Source organism: Cydia splendana, chromosome 4, assembly GCF_910591565.1.
Source record: "Cydia splendana chromosome 4, ilCydSple1.2, whole genome shotgun sequence".
Lineage (NCBI taxonomy): Eukaryota > Metazoa > Arthropoda > Insecta > Lepidoptera > Tortricidae > Cydia > Cydia splendana.
Genome location: NC_085963.1, coordinates 9,141,009 through 9,151,883, shown reverse-complemented (window position 1 = coordinate 9,151,883; position 10,875 = coordinate 9,141,009). Strand labels below are relative to the sequence as shown.

The window sequence follows — 10,875 nt, the reverse complement described above, 5'->3', positions numbered from 1 at the left end:
TTTTCGAACCACTCGCTACGCTCGTGGTTCAACTTTGGGATCTTTCGTTTGCTCGGGTATCAATATTAGCACGAGCGGTTAAACAACAACTTTGCCCCCTTGTAAAACAAATAACTATTACTTAAGTGATTGGTTTTACATTTGATGCTATAACAATTTTTACTATGAAATAGCTCTAACTGTTATACTCTATTCCGGTTCGCATGTTATGGCTTATTAATTTATGGAACGCGTATTGAATGTATGTATTATCATAGGTATTTAAAAAAATCTATTAACCTAATATCAACTCATTCGATTTTTGTTCCTTGACAGCCTTTAAATGCCTAATATCATGGATATGTTTACACTATTTACGGCACCTTATTTCCTTGTAATAAGGCATAATAATATTTAACATATCCGTACGATGATACCTTATTGATACCCATTACGGCAGAATTTCTAACCTCAAAATCGTAGAGAAATCCCGCTTTTATAATGTTCTGTGAAGTGTCCGTGAATTTCTAATTACTGTCGGGACTTCCATTTCATGTTTAGAGCCTGATAATATACCTCCCATGTTTAGCGAGTGTTGGCCAAACTTGTATGGGAGCGAAACATCATCCTTTGCCGCCTTTTTCTACTGACAAGATCTGCTTGACCAACTATAGATGTTTCTTAAAAAAAATAAAATAATGTTTAATTTAAGTAAAATGAGCCAACTTAAGGTTTTAAGGCACTTTCCCTCCAGAGCCTATTATTTTTTTCCACCCAGTATAGTAGACAACCATTTCTTTCGACTCAATAAAGTTTTATTATAAAAATCGCTGGTAACCCAGGCGACACGTTTTGAGTCATCGCAACATACTAAAAAGCAAAATTTGTCAAAGTAATTAAATGTATGCCAAAAATACCGACAAATTATGTTGAAACAATGAATATCAAAACAAATGTCATAAACCAATCATCATTTCTTTAATTGGCAACTTTAAGAAAGGGACAGATAGCCTCTCGCTCGGCACGTTTTTCTCATTCCTCCTAGTCAAGCTAAAACAAACTGTATAATGATAGTAACAGAGTACAGTGTATTACATATTTCACTTTTTCCACAGTATCCTGTCATTATTCATTATAAATTATAAATTAGGTATGTGAAATTGTACTGGCGTGCGGCTTTCAAACCTATGGTCGCGGGTTCGAACCCCGAACCGTGTGAGTTTTTGTAAGTAGGGATCTTTTTTTAGTGGTACCTACTTAAATAATTATAATGTGACCTAGAGTCCTAGAAGATACAACAAATAGGTATGAATAAATACTTACGAATAAAACTTTTCGTAATATTAAAATATCATAAGTAATTATTTTATTAATACACATATTTCAATAATTTTAATTTATTTGCGTATGAAACAGACAAGATTTATTTTAAAATTTTAATTATTTTATTTTACGATTTATTTTATATTACAATAAGATAAGCAAAAATAATATTTTTATAAATATTTTCGAAAAAAAAAATACAAAAAGTTGAGGATGGTTCAGGTTAGAACCGAAGATCGGTCACTCATAGGCGACGCAATTTTCACTGATGCCTAATATCACACAGCCACCAATACATTACAACAACTGTCGAAATTTCCTAACCCGTTGTAATTGTTTAAAGAGTATATATTTTGACTTAGCTAAGCAAACACGCACACATGCGTAACGTATAGGCCTGTAAAAATGTCACCACCTGTAGTAGACCTCCGATTCCGTTACTACTCAATGGAGCTACGACTCATCGTTTATTGGATATGTAAATTTTACGTAATCCGGAGCGCTGCGCGATTTGACATAGGTCTTACCTCTTTGAGGCTCGACGGCCATCTAACATTACTGGCATAAAGGATGCACTTATGACTTTGACGCATGACAGAATGAGAAGCCGAATTGCGTAAAATGGGCGTTTTCAGTTGAATTCATAAAATCAAAAACGATGATAAATCCGTCGGTATAATGATAATAAGTAAATATTCTTTGCTATGACAATTAAGACGAGATGAAAACCTTTACTTTAAAGTGGATTATGCTGGATATGGATGTGTTTTCTAGTTGCACTGAGGTACTTAAGTAAAATGAAGAGGTAACTTTGGATTTATTTTCTATCGAGAAAATTTTAAGCATTCGTGTTTCGACTAGCATGAAATATCTTATCATATAGTCAAAAAACATATATCCGAAAATCACATCTGTTTATTTCCGGGGCTAGCCACTGCCACCTTTCTAAGATCCTGTTATTTTGCGATGCACAGCCTTAACTTACACCGACTTAAATGAAACGAACGCCAAGATATCGTCTGTTCAAAAGACAATTTATGTAGCAGCAATTAAACGGGGCTAGATCTTCTTAAATTGCTGGAACTTCGTAATTGTATTCCGTCCTTAATAAGGAGTACCATCTTACCTCGTAAATATAAAGCGTTTAATCTCGTTTAATTTTCTTGTTTACAAAGACTGGCAAAGACGTAGGTACTGGTTTTAGGGCTTTTGACAACAGACGTAAACAACGGTCTTAATTATTGCTAACATCAAGAATAAAATATTTGCTTAGCTATACCCACTTATATGTCAACATTTTAGGTCAACAATGTTTTGTCACAATGAGATGTAATTCTTGTTTTAGAAACAAAGCGTGTTTAAAGCACTGATGGCTTTCACCGTCGGCGGCGTGGCAACGTTAGCATACAAAATCCGCTGATGGTTTGCGTTCAATTTTGCGCGAATACAGGCCGCGTAGCCAAGATGCCCAATCGCTTACGCTCCGTAGCGATCGAAACGCAACTGTCACTGTCGCGCTAATATGGAAGAGTGATAGAGAGACATAATGCTTTTCGTTGTCGAAGCGATAGCGATTGTAACCTTGGCTAGGCCGGCTGAATGGTTAAGGTGCAGCGTTCGACTATCGCTAGTGAGTCTCGTCTCTCCTTGTATGGCGCGGTTCGCCTCCATCTACCTATAAAACTCCTAATCTAATAGTAACCTATCAGGCATTGAGCACCTACATATTATGCAGGTACATATCGGCGAATCAGGCGAGTTGGTTTCCATTTTTTTCTGTTTTGGCTACGAAACCCTGCAACCTATAATCCTACAAACCTATGTGTCGCTTGTATGTTCATAGTTAGCATTCGACTAGACAAAAAAAATAAGTAGGAACATACCTGGGTCTTAAGGTTATTTTAAAGTTCTATAAGTATAATATTTCCTTATTATTTATAGAGTCTGTTCGGAAAGAGAAGAGTCGTGGAATGTACTGGGCTCCATCCGTGACTCTTCTCTTTCCGCACAGACTATATAAATAGGTTACTTGTTAATATTTAATCGAAAAATCTACAATCGAAGTAATGTTAATTGTTTTTGTTTTCTTTTTTTTAGTAGGCAGGCAGTTCAGTTTAGTGGGCATATTCTCGACAAGGAAAACAGAGAACGTCATGGAGACTGGCATTCGTGCTAGAAACTATAGGCATTAACCTACTTAGTACGTAAGCCGAATGGGGTAGACCGGGGACAACTGAACTACGGGAAAGTGTATGTTTGGTTATTATAAATATTATAATACGGCTGCTATTTAACTGATCACCAGATTTAGTAAAATTTAATACCAAAAAAATCAATTTTACCACCCTAAAATAATAAATGATCACCAACATTATAACACCATTTTAATGTGAAATGATTACCAATTTTATTACATTTTACTATCGTATTAAAGGAAATGACACCAAACTAATCATTATTAACCCAAAAACAGTAAATGATTACCAAATTTCAAACCCCATTTTAATGTCAAATGATAACCAAATTTTTACATCTTGCTATCCTATTAAAGAAAATGACACCAAAATAATCATTGTAAACCCGAAAATAGTAATTGACCACCAAAATTACAACTCCATTTTAATGTAAAATTATAACCAAATTTTTAAATCTTGCTATCCTATTACTTAAAGCAAATGACTCCAAAATAATAATTGTAAACCCAAAAATAGTAAATGACCACCAAAATTGTAACCCCATTTTAATTAATAATGTGGAAATATTTAATATATCGTTATCCTATTAAATTAATTAATCCACTTCGTCACCATTTTCCAGCAGCATTTTATTTCTGTAACAGTCGCAGTTCTAACCTAACCTTACCCATTTTTCTAGTAGCATTTCGTTTCTGTAAGGGTCGCAGTTGAAACCTAACCTAACCCACTTTTCTAGTAGCATTTCTTTTCTGTAAGGGTCGCAGTTCAAACCTAACCTAACCCACTTTTCTAGTAGCATTTCTTTTCTGTAAGGGTCGCAGTTCAAACCTAACCTAACCCACTTTTCTAGAAGCATTTCTTTTCTGTAAGGGTCGCAGTTCAAACCTAACCTAACCCACTTTTCTGATAGCAGTTTGGTTCTGTAAGGGTCGCAGTTCAAACCTAACCTAACCCACTTTTCTAGTAGCATTTCGTTTCTGTAAAGGTCGCAGTTCAAACCTAACCTAACCCACTTTTCTTGTAGCATTTCTTTTCTGTAAGGGTCGCAGTTTAAACCTAACCTAACCCACTTTTCTAGTAGCATTTCGTTTCTGTAAGGGTCGCAGTTCAAACCTAACCCACTTTTCTAGTAGCATTTCATTTCTGTGAGGGTCGCAGTTCAAACCTAACCTAACCAACTTTTCTAGTAGCACTTCGTTTCTGTAAGGTTCGCAGTTCAAACCTAACCTAACCCACTTTTCTAGTAGCATTTAGTTTCTATAAGGGTCTTAGTTCCAACCTATCCTAACCCACTTATCTAATAGCAGTTCGGTTCTGTGAGGATCGCAGTTCTAACCTAACCTAACTTAACCCACTTTTATAGTAGCATTTCGTTTCTGTAAAGGTCGCAGTTCAAACCTAACCTACTTTTCTAGTACCATTTCGTTTCTGTAAGTTTCGCAGTGCTAACCTAACCTAACCCACTTAACTGACTGATAGCAGTTTAACCTACTTTTCTAGTAGCATAACGAAATGCTACTAGAAAAGTAGGTTAGGTTAGGTAGGCATGCGGTGCGGGGTACGGGGGGTTGAGCGGGAGGGGCTAGTAATTTTGGCATCATTTTACTTTATTTGGTAATATGTATACATTTTTTGGTAATCATAGTGGTTTATTTAGGTGAAAATATCGCATTAATTTGGTCTTCAAGATTTGGTGATCATTAATGATTTTTGGTGATCATTCAATATATTTGGTACTTGAATACAATTTGAAGTGCAGTCGTAATTAAAACGGTGGTACTTTTGTAATTTTAGGCCTTATTTTTTTGGTGTTCAATAATTTTTTTTGGTAAGCATGATTTTTTTATTTAGGGTACCAAAGTATTTTTTGGTGGTCATTATATTTGTAGCCTTATAATACACCAAAAAACGTGCGTTTTAAAAGTAACAGGCGACCGTAACTATGGCAACGAGTGACAAGAAAATGTAGATTGACCCAACTACATAGAGCGAAAATTTTCATCAAATCAAAAGTTTGAATCGGCCCCCTAAGTCGCGAATGCTTATCAGTTAGCCGATAAATGAAAATTTAAGTTTTCGAGTAATTACGAGTAGGTAATATTTCGTCTTAAATAATAAATAATTAAATAGAAGTGGCACTATAGTCTTTACTGAATTATGATTTGTTAGTTATGAGTATGAGTATACCTCGTATTACAAAACCATATTTAGTGCAATTTATGTAACTTAAGATACTTTAATCAATATACATACAAGAATTAATGATTGTCGTCATCGACTCTGGCTCTATACCACAATAGTTGATTTAACAATCTGCGACCAAGGTATGAAAGGCGCTTATTTCAGTTAAGGTAGTTTTACGGCATTTAATTGGTTAAATAAAAACAAAACAACACAACTTAGCGTTGACCACGAACGCTGTAAAGGGTACGAATTCTCGGGATCCATTGTACGCGATATAATCCGTTTCCATAGTTTTATTTCATGAACACAACTTTGTAAACGTATATGGACCATGGATTGGACCAACGTACTATGAACGTCTACCTGCAAAATTGCGAACCGAACCATCGACGAAACATTTGAACGCCAATTCAGACTCTTTTTATTGGATAATCCATTATATGCTGTAAATGAATATATGGAAATGACATGTAATACAATAAACTGAATGTAATTAATTTTTCTATTGACCTGTATTTCATTTTTATTTTAATTTGACGATCATTATGAGATATCCATGCTTACTGTATTGACATTGTTTTTACATTTTATATTATTTGACATTGTTAAAAAAAAAAGTTAATTAATTGTTTGCTTATAATGGTTTTTAAATTGTGTATTAACTTTTGTATAATTATAATCAAATGTTATTTTCCTACTTGACGATCATAATATAAATTCGTATAGATTAGTGTAAAATAATTTATATTGTAATTTCATATTATGAAATAAATAATTCTAAATCTAAATCTATGCATAAAATGATTCGCTTACCGTTGAGTACATATTTTAAAACCCACATTTTTGTGTGCCCATTTAGCAAGAAACAATGTATTGTTCTGCATCCATGATTCAAGAGACCAACTCACCATCTGCGTGAAGTGTCACTCCACTGCATTGAAGTGTTACCGAGCCGACCCTCGTCGTTCCGTGCGTACTAGCCATAAAGCGTGACAACTTGATTTGATTTGTCACACGCGATCGTTGCATGCTTCTATGGATAGAAAGAGATAGCTACGTCTACGGCGACGGGCAGCCAGACTAGCGTCTAGGGACGGTGCTCCAACCGTGAAATTGTAAGGTTTCATCCAGAACAGTCTACCGTTAAATTATAAACGGTTAAGATTTGAAACAGCAAAATATAATATAGCAAAATATATATATATAATATATAATAATATTTATGTGCCTGTTTTTTTGTATTAGTAGGTACCTTACCTATTGTTTAATCCTCATGCTCTTTCTAAGGATATATGCTAGTAGTTAAAAAAATAGCGACTTGTTCTAGAATAGTGACTTAATTTAAAATACATCCATGGCAAAATTTAAAGTGGGCATACAAAACAATTTTCTGAATAGACCGTAATAATTTCTGATTTAATTTTAAGAGGAAAGGGGAAAGGAAAATGAGGACTTAATTTGTATGGAAAGGCGATTTCGCGCCGTAGTCCACTTTGGTCTTAACAGACAATAAGCAGTACAGACGGTCTGTTTGCTTTGTTTGAAAATATGGTGAGCTGAGTCGAGGGCGGGCAGTATCAACTTACAAACTTCCACTAAACGTAATTTAGTAAAGTAAACATAAAACGAATTAAAAACTAAACTTAAATATAATATATACTAAATATGTATAAAATAAATTGCCTACTGAATCCCGTCCCGGGCTGCCCGCGACGCAAAGGTGCCCATCACGCTCGCTGCGTTGCCGCGTTGGATTGCGATGGACAACCTTTGCATCAGGAAAAACCCGGAGCCAAGTCAAGGGGTCAAGGCCCCTTTCAAGCAGGCGACGACCCAGCTCCCGTAGGAAGGACTTACCCTCAGCGCACCAGCAGCCTGAGGTCTCGACAGCGAGGGGGAATTTAGTAAAGTAAAAAAAACATAATTAAATAATTATTTTGTATATTAGTCGAATTTGTAGACCTTTTTATTTACTAGTGTCACCGTTCCAAGAGTCTTAAGCATGTCCTTTGGTGCCTTTTTATTGTTTGTTGGAAAAGTTTTCAGATAATTCACATAGCGAGCAGGTAGTCCGCTTTCAACCGCACCGAGAATGATTACCTAAAAATGTACAAGTGCAGTTAAACATATACCTAATATATAGTGGGCTTGACCAAAAGAAAATGAGCGCTGGTGGCCTAGCGGTAAGAGCCACTTTCAATCTGGAGGTCGCAGGTTCGAACCCCGGCTCGTATAACCAATGAGTTTTATGTACGAAATATCATTTGATATTTACCAGTCGGTTTTCGGTGAAGGAAAACATCGCGAGGGAACCGGACTAATCCCAATAAGGCCTAGTTTACCCTCAGCGTTGGAAGGTCATATGGCAACGCTTTCGTGAAAACTAGTGCTTACGCCAATTCTTGCGATTAGTAGTCAAGCGGACCCCAGGCTCCCATGAGCCGTGGCAAAATGCCGGGATAACGCGAGGAAGATGTTGATATTGGGCTTGGCCCACAGTTTCCACGCTAAGGCAATGCTGATTGAAAACTTCGCTAACACCTATTTTGAATTTCACCGCAGATAACATTTCGAGTCTCCTTAAGCCTATAAAGCCTATTACGACAACCTCCGGATTAGAAGCCGCATACCACAAGTTGGTATAGTAGAGCTAGTATCAGGTGGATCGGTGGAGTGAAAAAATTTAACCTGATAAAAGCTCATCTTTACTATACCTTCATATATGTATCAGACGGGCGCCTGATTTCGGGGAGAACTTGCCCTGGGCTTAGCTTCGCAGGGTTGTGGGTTAGGATGTAGGTGCGGGCTACTATCTCATATCCGTCACCTCTCGACACCGTCACGTTCTTAGCAAAGTAGTACTTGCGGTCCACACCTTCTTGCCTGAACATAATATTTACCATTAATCCTCTTCCATAGTGTACCTAACTTTCATTTATATATTTGGTTGCATATACTCGTAAGTAGGCAGATAATATGTTTTAAAGATGACTCACGCTAGACCGGGCCGGGGCCGGCCCGGAGCTTCCGGCGCTTTGTTTTCTATGGAAAGCACCACGTGATCACCGATCAGCCGTCATAGAAAATTACGAGTCGGACGCCTCGGCCCGGGCTCGGGCCAGTCTAGCGTGAGTCATCCTTTAATCGTCCGGATCGTAGGCAGAAAAAAATGTGCAGGCGAGGTGTCGGAATCCGGGACCATGGACTAACCGCTTTCGTCTTAAGTATACCTAAATAACAAATATATTTTTTTACAAAAAAAATGTATAGAAGCTTTTATTGCTGACTGTACTTTTCTTTTAACAAGCAACTAATTACTCATCGAGTCAATTCTAACGAGCCCAACCACAATTAGTTTTATCGCAGAACTATGGCCACCTCCTGTGTCCATCATCAGATCAGCTCCATTGTACCATAATATTCCGTCCAGGCCGTCCAGAGTAGATTCGAGTCGCGAGAGCTGCGTTCTCAGGGGTAGAAGTGGCAACGTTAGATCAAGATACGAAGAAAAGAAATCAATTTTCGTTACAGTGTGATTCGTTGTTACAGTTTTTAGTGTTCCGCACAAAACTTTGCTCGCGGAACACTTTTGGGATCACTTCGGTCTTGCAAACCAATTAAATGTCGTAAACTCGGGATACTTTAACCAAAGGAGTGTAACTTTGACCCACGTGAATATCTTATTTAAAAGGGTCAAATAAAAAACATTAAAACGTCAAAAGTTAGCTAAAACCAACCTCATGTCATATTTCCATAATTACAGTGCATTAATATGACCTGGACCTAGTCCCAATGACCAAATCCCAATGAATGGATGAGTCCATGGATCCCAATGGCCAAAGTTACCCTCCAGGGCTAAAGTAACCGAACTTTACGGTGCGTTTTTAATATTAGTTATAATTACTTGTCTAGATATTTCATTTTGTCAATATCTATCAACCAGAGATTGCCCCATACAGTGGCGTTTGTGTCCGGCACAATGGTCGACACGGCTCCGCTCCACGACTGCATCTGCATGCCGAAATCCAGTCTGAAGTCCTGCGAAAATCATCTAATAAACATTGACTCAAATACTATTAGAAGTATTAGAACAAATTAAATTATTTTCAGAAAATATTTTAATTTGTTATTTATTTCAAGTAGAAACACTACTATATAAATTATAAACTGAAATAAATGTCATACATTAAGAAAAAGTGACCAAGGCCTCCAGTGCCCCAGGCTGGAATCGAATCGCTATCGCGGCAGGTGCCTGTGCCATTCGGCCACCGTACTGCACCGGGCTGGGGCACTGGAGGCCTTGGTCACTTTTTTTAGAATATGACATTTATTTCAGTTTATTGACTCAAATGTCGGACATACTTACCTATACATATTTTTTATTAATTGTCACGGTATACTAAGTACATACATAAAATAATTATGTACATTCCACCGTAGAGATAAACTCGAAGATCTTTAAGTATATTTATATATATAAATACAGTCTTGCTCGAGGTTTTTTTTTAATATGTAGCTTTGATTGCACTGATTATTTTCCGGCCTTGATGGATGATGATCACATTGATGCGGTTTCCAAATGCGGCGTCCGTGTGATAAATGCAAAATCATAATACAGATAACACGCCAATTAATAGGTACTGTGGCACAAAATAATTAGTTATTACATTATATTTCATACAGAAGCGACATGGCTTATTCCGCCCCGGATGAAATATAATTCATCCTGCAACGGCAGATTTTCTACCGATAGGCAGAATCTTAATTCGATTAGCAGCGCCATACTATTGTATAATTTAGCATAGGAAAAAAACTCTGTATCGCTGTTGGTTTTCACAATAATAAATAAATGGTATGCAAACTTTAAAATAAAAATAGTATGTACACAGACGGATAGAAACTATTCAGATATTCGTCTTCAAGTAGGTAATATTTACCTCCCTGTATAATTATTATAACGTCTAAGTTAAAAACTAAAATTTCATACTTGCCTAGATACTAATATATAAGTAATTGTTTTTTATTATTCCTTACCGGCAATTTGGCGGGACCATAATACACGGCCGAAGGATTCTTAATGTGAATCCTATTACTAAGCAGGTTGCTGCCATAGGCAAAATAGAAAAACACCTCCATTCCTGTAGCCTGACACATCTGAATATGAATTAAAATTATGGCATAGGTATGTCACGTT

At 36.6% G+C, this 10,875-nt stretch overlaps 1 protein-coding gene across 1 annotated transcript; it reads right to left on the bottom strand.

The window, feature by feature from the left end:
- Positions 1–7,605: 7,605 nt before the first annotated feature.
- On the bottom strand, positions 7,606–10,875 carry LOC134789492 (gamma-glutamylcyclotransferase-like). The gene is made up of 4 exons (XM_063760069.1): positions 10,716–10,875; positions 9,586–9,719; positions 8,396–8,564; positions 7,606–7,781 (listed from the first exon to the last, which is right to left on the bottom strand). The coding sequence occupies exons 1-4, from the start codon at positions 10,833–10,835 to the stop codon at positions 7,626–7,628; spliced, it is 579 nt and encodes a 192-aa protein (XP_063616139.1). The 5' UTR covers positions 10,836–10,875; the 3' UTR covers positions 7,606–7,625.